Below are 16,274 nucleotides of genomic sequence, written 5' to 3'. Positions count from 1 at the left end.
CCTGCTGAGGAAAGAAGGGATCCCAAGCACATTGCAAAGTTCCAGACTGCTCTTTAGGTCACACTCAGAGGCCTGTACACTTTGCTGAGAGGATGACAGAGTCAAATGCCAATGCTGAAGAGAGCAATCGTTGTGGTGAGAGCATGGCAGGGGAGGGGGTGGAATACTTACCTGTATGACCACAAGCTAATTTGTGTAGAAACAACATCTTTATCTGAAGTCCAAGGCTTTTCTTAATCCCAAAGGCAATTCTTCTTGAGCAGGATGTGTCAGTTGGAAATGAGAATAGGAAGGAAATATGGAAAGAAATAGGGAAGAGTCAATTCAGTCTTAAACTCTTTCCATAGTTTAAATAAATAAGACTTTGAAACCTGTGGAACAGCAACCCTAATTTAAACTAAACAGATGACACCAAGCTGATTGGTGTGGTTGACATGCCTGAGGGACAGGATGCCACCCAGAAGGACCTGGATAAGCTCAAGAAGTGGGCCTGTGTGAACCTCATGAGGTTGAACAAGGCCAAGTGCAGGGTTCTGAACCTGGGTCAGGGCAACCCCCAGCATCAATACAGGCTGGGGGATGAAGGGATTGAGAGTAGCCCTGCCGAGAAGGACTTGGGTGTACTAGTGGATGAAAAGCTGGACATGAGCTGGCAATGTGCGATTGCAGTCCAGAAAGCCAACCGGATCCTGGGCTGCATGAAAAGAAGGTCGAGGGAGGTGATTGTGCCCCTCTACGCTGCTCTTGTGAGACCCTACCTGGAGTACTGCGTCCAGCTCTGGAGCCCTCAGCACAGGAAAGACATGGACCTGTTGGAGCGGGTCCAGAGGAGGGCCACAAAAATGATCAGAGGGCTGGAGCACCTCTCCTATGAGGACAGGCTGATAGAGTTGGGGTTGTTCAGCCTGGAGAAGAGAAGGCTCTGGGGAGACCTTATTGTGGCCTTCCTGTACTTAAAGGGGGCTTATAAGAAAGGTAGGGACAGACTTTTTTGTGGGTCCTTTAGCAATAGGAGAAGAGGTAATGGTTTTAAACTAAATTAGGGTAGATTTAGACTAGATATAAGAAAAAAAAAGTTAAAATGAGTGTGGTGAAACACTGGCACAGGTTGCCCAGAGAGGTGGTAGATGCACCATCCCTGGAAATGTTCCCGGTCAAGTTGGACAAGGCTCTGAGCAATCTGATCTAGTTGAAGATGCCCCTGCTCATTGCAGGGGAAGTTGGACTAGGTGACCTTTAAAGGTCCTTTCCAAACCAAACTATTCCAAGATTCTATGGAAGTCCTTAGGTATATTATTTTGTGGGGTTTTAAAAAAATATTTCCTAGCCTTCAATGGTGGATCATTCTGGCTAACCTGAGGAACTGACTCACACCTGAAATCTGCTGAGGTACCCAGCACAAAGCTGAGCACCCTGACAGTCAATCAGGGCCTTTAGCCCTGAAGGAGGCTATATTCGGAGTATTTATCAGCTTCCTGACTCTGTTAAAAGTTTCCTGAGATGAGAGAAATCAGGAAAGTTAGCATTCACTACCAAGTTTTGATCTAGAAAATTGCTTGAGAGCACAATAACAATGCTTGATTTTTAAATACTAAAGAAATATTTAAAATCAAACAACTCAAATTAGATTTACTGTATGATTCAATAGAAGAAGGAGAAGAACGAGAAGAAAATCTCTTTTGCACAAGTAACAGAGGCAGAGTGGCAAGTTTTCAGATTCATGCAGTAAAGAGTTTAGATACAGTTCACTGGCTGCCTTATATTGTACTGTTGCATTTCATCATTAAGTGTCCAAGTTGGCATTCTAGCTTTAAACATTTTAGAAGCAAAATTCATAGTCTCTGCCACCAATTCCCAAAAGGAGAGCTGATTTCTGGGACATGCTCCGCCCAGTTCACTGGGGGATCAGAGTGTGAGTGTGGACATCTTACCTGGTTGGAGCTGCGTGTGATTATAAATTACTTTCCATATCTTACGTGAACCAGGTCAGTAAACTCGCCAGAGCAGCAAAGACATAGGAGAGGGAAGTCTGCGTTTCTTATGCAGTCGCCACCCACCTAAAATTTCATCACCTTGGTATTTGAGCTAATGGTTCAAATCCATAAGTCTCTGGGGATGCAAACCGATTGGTTTTCAAGTTGTTCACCTGAGGCCTAAATAACTTCTTGCTGGATTAGAGAAGATGCCTTTGGCGTCAGAGGGAGTGCCCTCAACAGTCTTGAAAGTCACAACACTTGCTTGGTTTTCTGGGTTGGGATTTGGGTGATATACCCATTGCTCTGGCTAAGGTAGTTTTGCTAGTTCAGGTATTGATAACTTGAGGTGTTTGTATGCATATCAAACTAGAAAATTGAAAGTCATGCTCAGCCACATGCCTGTGCCATTCTGGCAAACTAGTATAGTATAGTTATTATAACCAGTCAAGTAAGCTCTCCAGGACCACTTGGTGGTTTCAAGAACAATGTGACTTCAGCTTTAAGAATAATGAGAAGGATGGCATCATTTTGCAATACAGTGCATTTTCATTTGTTCTGTTTCCTTTTTGGTTTGATGATTATTTTGATGTCCTCTGAAACAGCACACAGTGTTCTTGACTCATCTGTTTCGGAGGGAATGCAGACAAGTGCCCTATCCCGTGCTACAGGGAACAGCTGACTAGTGACTAGTAACATAAATTGATAATTTTGCTTATTACAGCAATATGGCTATTACAAGATTTGCAAGATTACATGGCAGATAAGATATTTCTAGAACTGCAGCCTAATATTTCTGCAGACACAGCATGCTGTGCTATGTGCAGTACAGCTTAAAATCATTATCTTAAGGGTTTGTGGTTTTGTTTTCTGGATAAAGATTCCATAACCATTTTTACAGAATAATAATACAGCTGAAAATCTAGTATTTGGGCAAGCTTGCTTTTGACTTTCTCCTCCCTTTCAATGTAATGCAAAAATTAAATCTTTTACTTGGGCTAGATAGAAAAATATCCCAACATTTCTCTGTCTAGCCAAACTTCTAAATGAATTGACTTCCTGTTAATGCTGGAGCAGCTGAGCTTAATTTATCATGAATGTTAATGAAAAACACTTCAGAAAGTCTTGTGTGTTCCTGTTGCATCCAAATTTCATCATTTGTTCCTACAGTTGTGAGTACCAGAGGTATTTGTATGTTCATCAAACTGGGAAACAGGAGATGGGAACAAGCAAAGTGTGCCCAAGCTCAGCTAGGTAGGGCAGCTCGGGTGAGGAACTGTACATATCTCACATGCACAGGAAACACCTTGAGAAGGAAAGTCTAACCACAGACGTATCAGATCGTATTGTAGAAGTGTTGTAGCTGTGATGTTGTACAGATGTAAGAGCCCTGGTTAAAGTGTTCAGAGAGAATTTAGCCTTTTTTTTTTCTTTTTCTTCAGTTTCTCTAGCTGATTCTTAAAAGTTGTTCTCTCTCCCCAAAAACCTTTCCTCAAAGGGTGCTTCAGAAAATCATAATCTGTTTACAGATATTATTTTTTGCAGGAGGAAGAGTCTTTCAACTTGCAAATAATGTGCTAGAAACAGACTTCCTCTGTTCTTTTTTTGGCTTTTTATATTTTGGGTGGAGGCAGTTAAGAAAGCTGCATGGTTCCTGAACAGGCAAAGAATAAAATAGTTGTCACAGATTTTTGTATTCCAACTAGACTTCCCTTAGTTACATAATTTAAGCTAGCCTTTGATAATTTATGTCATTATAAGTATACACTATGTATGTGGCCTTAGATTTCCGTTTGTATTTGGTTTTACTTCCTGCTTCTGTCCAGTACCAGAAGTGCTGAAATAAAAGAGAGACACTGTTGTCTCATATTGCTGACCTCGGCAGACTGAGCAAGACCTAGGAATCAGCAAAATGATATTTTTTTTTTTTTTCATTTATTGAAACACTGAAGGTCTTATAAAGACCAAACTAAATTACTGATTCCTTTGTTCACTACCCCTCCAGTCCTCAGATGCACTCAGGGGCAGATAAGAAATAGTTGCGTGGAGTAAAACAAAAAAAGATCACAACTCTAGCTACAATTTTATTTTATTTCAATGACAAATTTACGCTGTCAGAAGAAGTAACATAAGTAACTATAACAGGGAAAACTGTCTTTGTTGTAATAACCTATTTGTTAATGGAAACAGTCCAACTTTTTGTTAAGTATGCACAACCAGATTTTCAGCTGTATGAACTTTTTGCTTCAGTTAAATCTTAGCCTATTCACCATTCATGACTTAAAGCATAAATTAAACCGAATTGTTTTTTCTCCATAATTGAATTGATGACAATAGTTTTAAGACAGTGCACATTCCTAAGCACAAAGGAGAGACAACTTTTTTTTCATGTGAAACTGGTCAGAATATAAAGATATGTGCATGCACTAATTATGACTATTCACCCATCTGTAATTGAATGTGTAAGAGTAATCAGTAATGTTGAATATATTTTCTTTTTGAGGGAGTAAAGGCTTAAAAATGAAGCTTTCCAGAGCTAGTTCAACCAATCGCAGGTGAAATAGATACAAAATACTTTCAGCTAATAGTTTTCATTAGAATGCCTGAATCTATTCCTTTATCAAATGCATCAAGGCTTGTAACTGGAAGTTCAGTACTCATGTACACAAGACATCTGCTTTTTACAGGTATTTCTAGTGCGGAAGATCAAAGGATCTGATGCGGGTCAGCTTTATGCCATGAAGGTACTTAAGAAGGCAACTCTGAAAGGTAAGGACTGGGGTAGTGGCTGCAGTCTCTATTTCTGTGCTACTTTGCCGCTTACTTGTCTTGTCATTTTTTGTATTGCTGCTGTCTGATGGTATATAAAAGTACACAAATATGCATCTGTCACCCTCCAAAATTCTGCCTCACTGTAGTGAATGTTCTAAAAAAAAGTGGACACAAACAATGATCCCTATATACAGTGTGGGAACAGGAAAACAGGGCTTTGGAGTTTTCTAGCTGCATGCTTTCTTCACTTTCTGGTGTTATTTATAGAACTTCTACTGGGCACATAGTAATTGGCATAGCAGTAGCAGTATCTATCTGTTGCTGAAATAAACTGAAATAAGTATTTTGAAATAAGGATATTGCTGAAGTAACACATGACTTCTACGGGGCAGAAAGGCCTTCAACCTGGTGCTTCTCCATATATGCCTGAAAATTCATGGGAGCGTATTTTCAAGTGTGACAGAGTCATTCTGGGGTTGTTGAGATCACACTGTTTACTAGCTCAGAACCACTTAGTGCATGGTTCTCTGGCAGGCTGGGTCCAAATGACTGATGTTTGAAGCTGGTCATCCCCTTCTGGGGTCACTGGCTGCTACAGCCTCACTCAGACCAGAAAGAAATTTCTAGTAAAGCACAGGACTGAAAAGCAAACAGAGTAAGTTAGGCCTCAGCTGAAGTCCTTACAGTCCTTATTGTTTATTCCTCCACAGAGTTAGGAAGATTCAGTCCTCATCTTGTTTCCCTGACCTAGCACGGTACTTTGTTTTTCCCCTCAAAAGCATGACACTTCTTGCAGACAATGTGGACAGCGTTCATTTTGCCCAGAGCAGCTCTTTCTTGGACAATGTGGATTTGCACAATGCAGTTTAGTGCCTAAATTTCTATCCTAATGTGAAGAGGGATCATTTTGAGATAGTTCTGGTGACGTCAAAATCCAAAACGCTTTAGCAAGCCTCAATTTGGGGAACCAAAAGAAGAATGAAGCTACCTGTAATTGCAAAGTAGACTTACAGCAGGTGGTGGCAGGCAGACACAGCACATCTGAGTACTAGTCAAAATGGGGACGTGGCAAACTGGATATTTACACAGCCCTTTCCCCTAAGAAAGCCTTTTCAGAGAAATGTTAGTTTGAAGCAATGCTGCCGTGCTGATCTTTTTGTTTGGAATGTAGATGGGAAAGTTTGTTCTGGCAGAACAGCGTGGTGTAAATAACCACTTAAACAGTACTGGGCGTAATACATGAAAAGTAAAAGATCAAGCCTCTGTACACAATATGTTTAATAGAGTGATTCCCTGACTTCTTAACCAAGAGCAGGACCACAAAGTGCCCAGACTGAGCTGAACTGAACTCTCAGAGCTTTCCCCACTGGGGGAAGCCATCTCCTGCCAGGAACGGTGTCTGAGGAGGAACTATGTGACCTCCCTGATGTGAAAACATACAAGAGACTTATTTCTTTTTCTTTTGACAGCCCAGAACTTTTCACCCAAGGTAAAAATTGGGTGTTCCTTCTTTTTTCTGTATAACTCTGGGCTGTGTTGAGCAGAAGGAGCTTTGGAGAGGGGAAGGGTTTCTTCTGCATCCCCAAACACATGATTGTAACTTAATATTTGATAGCTAAATCTGTAATGTTAGATTCCACTGGTGGGGGGAGTATCTGTATTATGGTGGTATTTTAGGAAATCTCAAAATTTAGATAGTGATTTTAAACTACCCAAAATGTTGTATCACATTTCTGTTCTATCAAGAACAGGCACCTCTGTGTTTGCAGTTCCTCGCTTTGTTATAACACAGAACCACTGCTTCTCTCCTCCCTTGCCATTACAGCAGACTATTTATTGTTTGCTCAAGCGTTGGTCACAAGATCCAAAAGTTGACACTGCCTTGTGATTTTGCTGGATTGTGTTTCTCTCTCATTCAGACTACTTACTCCTCTGAGTGGTAGCTCTGGATTTCCCATTAATCTCAAGATAACTAGCACATCGATAGGAACTAATTTGTCCACACTAGTTTCTACAAATAAGTTATACTTGACGGCTATTTATCTCAAAGTACAGAAATGAAGGCAAAACCCCAATGGCACAGGCCAAGTGAGAAGAGCAATGAGGATTGCTGTCAGTGAGATTCCACCTAACTTTTGGCACAGAGATAATATTTGTGACAGCTTAATTTCGTCTTTTAAGTGAGAGTGCTGAATTGTTCTTGCTTACCTACACTCAAAGAGGCTGGAAGTCACTCCAATGTGAAGTACTTATTACCATGTCAAGTAATGGGAGCAAAGCCATAAGTACTTGTTAGCACTCCGTTCAGTATTTACTGACAAAAGGCATGCTATGAGACAAATTTCTTAATGGTTTTGCTTCCTAATTTGTACTGCACAGTACAGCATGGAGCAGGAAAGTCAAAGCTCTTTGTGCCAGTGGCATTGACATGGCCGCACAGCCCTAAATATCATAGGAGTTATTTTCTTTAGCGAGACACATAAAATGGAGAAATGAGAAAAAAAAAGAAAAGAAGAGGGGGTAGCAAACCTGTTTTGTTCTTTTCTGGATTAGTCTGAAGAATTAAAACCCAGATAAATAAGAACATGAACAAGTTAAATGCGTTCAGGAGTGATGGTTTAAAAGTAGCTTGCAACCATAGTGGATCCCGCCAAAGGGTTTCCTATCCCAGGAACCTGACTCTGGCCGTGGCTGGCTGGTAATGTTTAGGAAGAGGCAGAAGTACAAAACGGTGCTTCCTCCCATAACTCTGCTGCCTCCTGCCTCTTTCCAGGGTAGTTGTCCCTTGTTAGCGTGATCCCAACTTCACCAACAGCAAAGAGTGGTATAAGAAAGGTACAGCAGTCAGCAGCAACACTCTTCAAGCATTTAGAGCTCAAAAAAGTTGTTTGATACAAAAGAGGCTTTGTAGATCAATTGCATTTGTAGATTGTAGCTTGAAAAAGATCTGCTGAACAGCAGAACCGCTCCTGCTGTGAAGGGAGACTCCAAAATATTCAGGTTTAGATTGTAAAAGTTTGCAGAGGGACATCCTGTACATACAAACATTTGTGAAAATTAAATTAATCTTTACATCATGAAGGTTTATGTTAAATGTAGAGTATATCTGAATAAGGACCTTTAACAGCTTGGATCCTTGAAAGTGAGAAAGCCACTGTTCCTCTCAGTTGTAGATTTAAAGCACCAAACACAAGTTTCTTTCCTTCATACCTCGTTTCCTTCTGCAGGAACTTGTGGGTATCTTGTTTTTAAAGCAGAGAGCTTCCTGAAGAAACTAGATAAGTGTTTCATGCTAATTATTAATTTTAGGAAAACCTTGTCCAAAATTTTTGAGACCATTATGTCTGTTAGGTGCCAGATGGTGAATGCATCAAGTTCAAGGCTGCATGTGTGTGTAACTCTAACTTATCTGACTTTGAACCACTGTTAATTAAATTACAATACCATAATAGCTACCTTTGCAAGCATAAACCCTTTTGGGGGAGGTTCAGGTGCACAAAGACATTCAGGCACTTAAATACCTTCCAAGAGTGAGACTTTTGCCTTTCAGAATGTGATTAGATAATACTGTTAAATACCATCTTAAAATGTTGCTTTCATGTCTTCGTTACGCTCTACTTTTTTTTTTTCCTTGAAAATCAGCTTTTTAGATAAAAATTGAAAGAGAATAAAGTTGATGTACAGGTTTAAAAACTTATAGACATGTATCAGTGAGTCTTGACTCCTCGGGCTGAACGCACTGTAAGACTGAGGAAACAGAAAGAAAACAGGGACTGTCGATTCCGTGTATATGCGTGCCGTCTATTCACCAGCAAAGCTGGGACAGAGGAAAAAGGCAGGCTGATTATTTTGATTCACTCAGTATTTCTCTTAAGGTGTCTCAGGCTCCATCAGCTTTACTGGATGTGCTTCGGGATTCCGTGAACAAGAGCTGTTTAGATCGCTTACAGTGTAAGCCTCATTAAACACCCGTGAAGTGCTCATAAATCCCCAACAGGCTGCTGTGCTGGAATGTAAGGGCTACCTCTGGAGCTTGAAAATCAAAACCCCATCCCTCCAGGAGACATGCAATCTTAGAGAAAGTGGCATGAAGCCATAATTCACTGACATGATACTTACAAACTTTGTAAATATTACAGCGATGATCTAGCGAAGGTTATGTGACGGGTCATGAGGAGATAGTTTGCATCTGCCCGTCTTGTTGGTAATGGGCTGTGTAAATCTCAGCACTGGAAGCTATTTAACCCTGAGGACTGAGAGAGTCTACCTGTTTCTGCTTAAGGGGTTTAGAAATGATAATCTGTTTTGTCAAAAGCTCTGAAGTGCTTTGCAGTTTATGATCCCCTCAGTCTAAGCCAGTAGGCTTATGGGTTTACAGTTGTGCTGAGTGTGTGTGATGGTTATAGATGCAGTAAGCAGTGACTTACAGAGCTTGCGGTGTTCTCGGGAATGTTAGATCAATGATATTAATTATACACTAAATTGAACAACTAACTTAGATGTCACCAGCTGGACTTGTGATTTCCATCAAAACCATTGATAAAATCATAGTAGTGGCTTCCCTGTTTGGACACCAACTGAAGTGGCTTCTTCAGTTTTCCTCCATATTTGACTCAGGTTCCCTTAGATCTGAGATATTGAACTCCAGTGGTTTCCTTCTGGTTTGAAAGGAACAAAAATCCAACAAAACAAAAAACTGAGGACAATTTGATCTTATAACGCAGGACTCAGAAAGAGCCTTCACCTCAGATAAAACTAACTCCTTGGTGCCAAGGTTTTCAAGGTATTTTGTCCTGTTTTGTTCAGCCCCTGTGTTTGGTGAGAGACCCTCTTATTGACCCAGGTTCACCCTTTAAATTTTAGGTTATTAAGTTTTCTTACAGTGTTCTTCAATCTTTTTGATATCCTCCTGAGCCTCTTACTACCCTCTTCTAATCAATTCACCAGGGAAGTCCTAACCACACAACCAGTTTCTTCTGAGTCTAGACCCCATAGCAGGGGTCCCCTTGCCCTGCTGTTTGGAGGACAGGCTACATGCTCTGCATCCTCGGGAACTGCTGCCGATATACTGCTTCTTCACTCAGAATTGTAACTCTCCAAATGCCAGGCCTCTGAGCTCAAAAAAACCCAGTGCTGGACGTGGATGTGCTGTTAAAGATCCAGCTGAGACAGACTCACCGCTCTCCACAAGCAATCAGACACTAAATTTTCAATGGGAAGGGGAAAATCTGGGAAGGAAATAGCGGCTTCTGTGTGCACAAACATAATGACATTTAATTCCTCTGTATATTTCACAAGTGGCTCTGAACTGTAAAGATCAGCCTAGTCCATAAGTGCTCAGCCACACAGCAATGCTCTTGGGTCACCATCTGGACCTTGCCCATTCTCATGCTAGCTTTGCGGTCCAGGAGCCAAGGAGAAGATCTCCAGCTTTGAGCTGAGCTGCAGAATGTGCCAATGTTGCCCATCACAATTGAGGAGCAAGCTGGAACTAGTAGCTGTTATCCAAGGAAACAGAACTTTCTTTCATCCTGCGGGAGTTTTGAAAATGAGAACTCTCAGTGCTTAGAGGTCACCATCAGGCTGTGCCTTTACTGTGCCTTTGCAATGCTTCTTGCATCAGACAACCTCTTTCTTCCTTCCATAAAAGGTCAGCTTATCTAGGACTTGCTTTCTGAAGGAGGAAAAGGGTACAGTAAATTTGAGAGAGCTCACCTTAGGTTATTTCTAATGGACTGTGGAGGATAATGTATTCATATTTTATAAGGAAAATGAACTGTGGTTAGGAAACTATCTCACTGTGTGTCAGCAAATATTACAGAGCATCCTAGCCTGAGTATACAGCAGACTGGAAGCGTCAAAAATGACAAAGAGCACTGCTGGAAGTTTATTTTCGTAACATTTGCTAAAGAACATTGACTTGTGTTCATCGACATTGTAGCTTCTGGGTTACATACTTAATACTCTTTAGTGATTCTGTACAGTGTTTTGATTCCGGCTTGGATGAGAAGGGAAAACTTTTGCTTATAAATATAAACTGAGCATGCATCACTTAAAGATTTTATTACCTGTTTCTATTCAAGCCATGTGGGACTTCTCACAAATGAAGTCCTGATTAAATTACAACCTCTTCACAATGCCAAGTGCATCGTGAAGATCCTGTTATCAGGCAAAATTCCCACAGTTAAGACATTCAAGAAATGAACTCTAGATATTAACAATGCTCTCTGCTTTGTTGCAAGGGAGCGTTCTGGCTAGTTTGTTTTTACACAAAAACCTGTTTTTCCTCGTGGAGCTTTTTGTAAGTGCCAAAGAAAATTCAGCTTCTCTTCATGAAAATTTTGACTGTTGAGTTCTGTTTAGGGTCACCTTGTTAAAAGTGTTGCTCAAGCTGCTAGATAGGAAGTTCTTCCTATTTTCCTAAGGAGGACAGAATTATTAAGTCTTTGCCTAAATACTGGTAAAAATTATAATCAGTCTCCCTATCTTTCTTCCTGTCATTCAGCCAGACTGATTCGTATAGGAGCACACACTTCTGCACTTGTCATACACATTGTAGGTAGATACAGCAATATTGCCCAGTCCTTTCCTGTCCACACATTTGTTGCAGTACAGCTTGGCTATTACAGTAATATCAAAATATAGCTCACTGTATGGTTGCGTGTTCATTTGGAACGTGGCTCCAGTAGTGTGTTGCTGCCTGAAATATCTTCATTTTATTCTTCCCAAAAAGAGCAGAGGACAGGACTCACAAGCAAACTCCAGCTTCTTCCATGAGAAAAAGTGGTGTAGTAGAAACCAGGATGGGAGTCCTAGCATCAGATAGCATAGGTGCGTTGGCTCGGACCGGGCTTTTGAAGCAGTTCTTCCAGTCACCCCTGTTTGCTAGCCACAGCAGTTTTGGAGCACACAAGCTGGGTTCCTTCCTGATGACACTAAACCAGGAGCACACGCAGTGCCCTCCAGCCTCTTGCGGGCATTCAGGCCATGGGACCAAAGTGTGACATCAAGTGTGGGGCAACCTTAGGTCCCAGCACCTTAGTAATTCCAGTCTACGGGATTACTTTCCATAGATTGCTGACTGCACAACATTGCTTGCTAGTGCAGTCATAGGTTTAAGCCAAAGTTTCAGACTTTGCTATGAAGACATTGAGTGGACCTGTGTTTGTGTTTTTCACTAGGTATAGCACAGAGCTGTCTTAATTTTTTCCATCTTTTTGCTAAATTAATGTGCCCACGCCCTTAGGTTCTAATCCTTGAGTAGTTCCATGGGCCCCATTGGCAGCAGCTGGAAGCATTGGGTTATTCAGGTATTCATATGACGATTCCCTAGAGCGCACAAAGGAGATTCAAATCTCAAGTCAGAGGGAGAGAGCACTGAAAAGTCTGCTGATTTCTTTGTCAGAAAGGATATGTTCTTCACCTGTGATCAAATGATATAAGTTTGTTCTAAACATTTGTTGAGTCATACTCTTCTGTCAATGAAATATGGAAAGAATGATCTCTTTAAAGTTTCTGAAAAAAGTGGTGGCTCTTGCAGGTTGCATTTGAATGTGTCTCCCGGCTATTCCAGCCAGCCAAGGAACGGTGACTGTTTTTTTTTCAGGAATGAGTAGTTCATCATACTCATTTCATTTTTGATAGTAAAAAGCAATTTTCCAAATCGCCTTGTAATTTCCAGTCAATTTCCCATCTACCTCTTTAAAGTTTCAATTGATCCTGCTGTGCTTGACACAGTGAATAAGTAGCAATGGAAACACTTGGAACTGCAGCTCCTGTAGGGGCCATCAGTAAAAGGTTTTCAGACCCAAACTCACTCTTCAAAGTCCCCAAAGTAGATTTGATCAAGGGCTTTCACTTCTTTCCCCTGGATTATTCTTTTTGTCGTATTCATTGCACTGTATATCTCATGGCAATTATTCCCAAATTGGCTGTCACTTTATGGAAAAGACTACATTTGATATTTTTTTACGGTCAAGTAGCAGATTGCTGTTAGTTGCTTTTGGTGTAGTTTTTGAGAGACTACATGGACAGTTGTCCTGAAGCTACGAGTGAAATGTTTATCCGGTTTGACAGATGTGGTGCAGTTCTATTTTATGTGTAGAAACCCCACTTTTACCAGGAAAGGGCTGGGAGGTGCAGTGGCCTTTGTCAGCCCTCACACCTCTCACCAGCAATAGGTGGGAAGCACAGAGAGAGCAGAGGAAAACACAGCTTAGTTAAACTGGAGTATGTCGGGCACCACTGGCTGTGTGTGGTGCTCTGCCTGGGCCGAGTATCTGGGAGCAAGGACTGGATGATCCTCGGGTCAACCACAAGGGCTCAGCGGTTCTGCTATGGGAGCCTAGCTCGTGTCCCTGCCTAGGTCTGCGCCAGGTAAACCCACTGGTGTGGGACTCTCAGAGGGCACTCTGGGCCTTGGACTGCTACTAAAGCATCAGCTGGAAGGCATGTGAAGAAGTCCCACTGCCAGTCTATCTGACCTAGGGTGGCACAGCTATGCTTTTGTCATTCCTGACAGATGTTTGCCTAACTTGTTCTTAGGCTATCTCTATCTCAACTATTATAAAATGCTTCCTAATATCTGTCCTGTATCTGCCTTGCCACAGCTGAAGCCATTAGTTCACATCCTCTCCACTGAGTATGGTTTCCTCTTCGTAGTTTTCTTCCACATCTTGAAGACTGTTATCGTGTTTAGCCTCTACTTTCTGTAGACTGAGAATCTTTCATCTTCCTTTCCTTTTCTCAGAGTTAATTTCTTCTAGGCATCTGGGTTAGAAGAAGATTTAGTTTTGCTAGCACTAGGTAAGTCAGAGGTGACTGTTAAATGAAATGTCGTCTGCTCCAGATGTCAGGACTTCCGTGGATGCTTTGTTACTACAGTAGTAGCAATGCCCAACTCTACCAAGCAGATTGTTGAACATTCAGGTTTTTTAATTGAACAAATAAAAATGTCCCGCCACAAAGACAGCCAAATGGTCATATTGTTGAGATGTTGAACGTTTGTTCCTTTGGGAAATTCCATTGAGAGAAAGTTCCTAGGAAAAGCCAGCCCTTTGGTGGAAGTATTTGTAACACAGCTCTTCTTTGCATTGAAGGTTGAGACGGCAGCATTTCTGGAGGGTGTTCTCAGTTCTTCATGGCTGCCCACAGCTGTCAACCCCCATTCCCCTCCTCTCATGTTTAGCTTCAGAATTAAGCAGAACATCAGTGGGCAGGACGTACCCAGGCCTGTTGGGTTTTACCAGTGATAACATAACACTGGTCACTGTTTTACTTTGCCTGCTGCCCTTTTCCTTCTGCCTTTCTGGCTGGCGTCCCGTAGGCCAAATGGGAATCTTCAAGTCTGCATTTCTGGTTTTCTATTGTCTTGGAGTTTGGATATTTTTTTTTGTGTGTGTCTTGTTTATCTTGCGCTGTCTTTAAGGAGCTTTGTAAGCTTTCTGTTTCCTTGTAATGCTTCTAATTTTAAGAAACCCACTGCTGAAAAAGAGATGCTATTGCTGGCAACCCATCGAGTCAGCTACGCAGCACGTGAAGGGACCACTGGGAGCCTTTTAATCCTGCCTGACGTCCAAGAGCTTACTGGTGGTACCACAAAGCTACATGAATTACAGGAAGAGAAAAATTGCTCTTTTGGCAAATACAGGCTCAAATGCATTTAGTCTTCATCTCCTTTGAATTTATGTCATGTAGTCTTGTTCTTTCATGGCAGGCTGTGTCTGGTATAGGAGCTGGTACCTCAATTTAGGAGTTACAAGACTTTGGCTCTGCTCATATCTCTGCCGCCAGCCTGCTGCATAAACATAAACCAGCTACTGTTACTGCTGCTCTTCTTCTCCATCTCCATATCTGTAACATTAACCTAATTATGCCAGCCTCCTCTTCACAGTGCTCGATGTCCTTATGAAAAGCAATAGTCAGATATTAATGGAGATGCTATTAACACTCCTCCCCACTTAAGTGCAATCTGCTGCATTATGGGATTTAATGGCTAAAGAATCCAAACCAAGAAATTGTTAGGAAATGTCTCTTCTGTATAATGCATGGACTATTTGAAATAATCAGAGCTATGAATCAACTGTACTTTTGCATAAATTTGTAGCTGTAGTGGTAAGCTAAACTGGAAATACAATAGCTAAATATCCCTGGGATTTTTAACCTCCCTGATGGACTCTGCAAGTCTTTGGCTGTGGTACAAATCCATTATCTATATGAAAAGCATTTTTTTGTTCTGTTCGCTGAATAAGTTGCACCAGTTGGAGCATCCAACATAATTGCCATTTAACCAATTTCAGCTGCCTGCAACTGCAGTGCAGTTATAGTCATTTGGAAACCAAACTCGTAAGCATCCTCTGGGAGTTGCATCCCACTGCTTTTACTGGTTCCCGTAATACCACAGAAAAATGTTGTTTCCTTTCAAACATGAGGACAGATTAACAGAGAGGTCAACACTGCCACTTGTTGCCATTTTAAGTCAGAGTGACGGCTGAGAGTAGGGGTCAGCTGCACTGGCGACGGTTTGCCTCGCAGCATTGCCGTTGGATTCCTTGTAAGCCTTCACCAAACAGCTGGCCAGGCGTTCTGTTCACAACTGCTGCTGGAGGTGTGCTAGCACTCAGCTGGCTCTCCATAAAAATTCGATGGTACAGTGCGGGAGACTGCCATCTGGGATTTGTTTCAACGGAAACAAAATTATTCTCTGTGTTTTTATACTCTTCATGTGGGTTACACATGTCAGTTACGGCTTCCTGATGGCTGCAGCTTTTGCTCCAAGTTGGAGGTTTTGATGATGTTCAAAGAGAGATCAGCAGTCAGCATCAACAACAGCCTCTCCCTTCTATTTTGTCTACAGTGCTTTCTATCTGCATGCGACTGTAATTGACACACTCAAGAGGTTTCCATGGCACAGTAATTTAACTGACATTTTCTCAGCAGCGATAGATTATTTTTGTAAATTTGGGCAAAGCCTGAATTGCTCAGATAATTGCGCTGTGTCCGTGGCCATCTTTCAGACTTCGTTTGTGCTGTGACATAGTTGCCATTTAGTGGGCAATTGTCCTCAGCAACACTTAACGCAGAGCTGCCTTTCGTTCTCAGAGGGAGTTTCAGGTTTACGGGATTGTATTGCTATATAGGTTTTGTCAATGCTGATCAATTCAATGTTGTTTTAATTATGGATACAATGAGCTATACAATGTAAAATATTAATGTTGTACATCTAGGTAGGATGTAAATAGATGCAGGTACTAACTTCACCCTTGCATGTTATCATAAGGGAGAAATGTTTTCAAATGTACGTTTGGAAAGACGATTTTGTAGTTTTGTTTTTACATGGTGTTCCCCACATTTGGGTCACTTTTACCATCTATCTCTGTCTTCTAGAATACTTTTCCCATAAAGGGAAAAGGATGGGTCCCCAGCTTGTGCGCCCTCTCTCTTGCTTTGTTCAGGGAAATAACCAGTGGCTTTTGCTCAGCAGCTCCAGTGAGGCCCCAGGAGCAGACTTTTATGCAGAACACATTTTTT

At 41.5% G+C, this 16,274-nt stretch overlaps 1 protein-coding gene across 1 annotated transcript in view; it reads left to right on the top strand.

The window, feature by feature from the left end:
- RPS6KA2 (ribosomal protein S6 kinase, 90kDa, polypeptide 2) overlaps positions 1 to 16,274 on the top strand; it is a 170,354-nt gene that overhangs the window by 71,549 nt on the left and 82,531 nt on the right. Inside the window, exon 3 of the mRNA XM_009891451.1 lies at positions 4,661 to 4,742. Within this exon, the coding sequence (XP_009889753.1) occupies positions 4,661 to 4,742 (82 nt within the window). The remainder of the gene's footprint in view (positions 1 to 4,660; positions 4,743 to 16,274) is intronic.

Source organism: Charadrius vociferus, unplaced genomic scaffold (genome assembly GCF_000708025.1).
Source record: "Charadrius vociferus isolate BGI_N301 unplaced genomic scaffold, ASM70802v2 scaffold68, whole genome shotgun sequence".
Classification (NCBI taxonomy): Eukaryota; Metazoa; Chordata; class Aves; order Charadriiformes; family Charadriidae; genus Charadrius; species Charadrius vociferus.
Note: the sequence above shows the minus strand (reverse complement) of the source record. Positions and strands in the feature narration are given on the sequence as shown.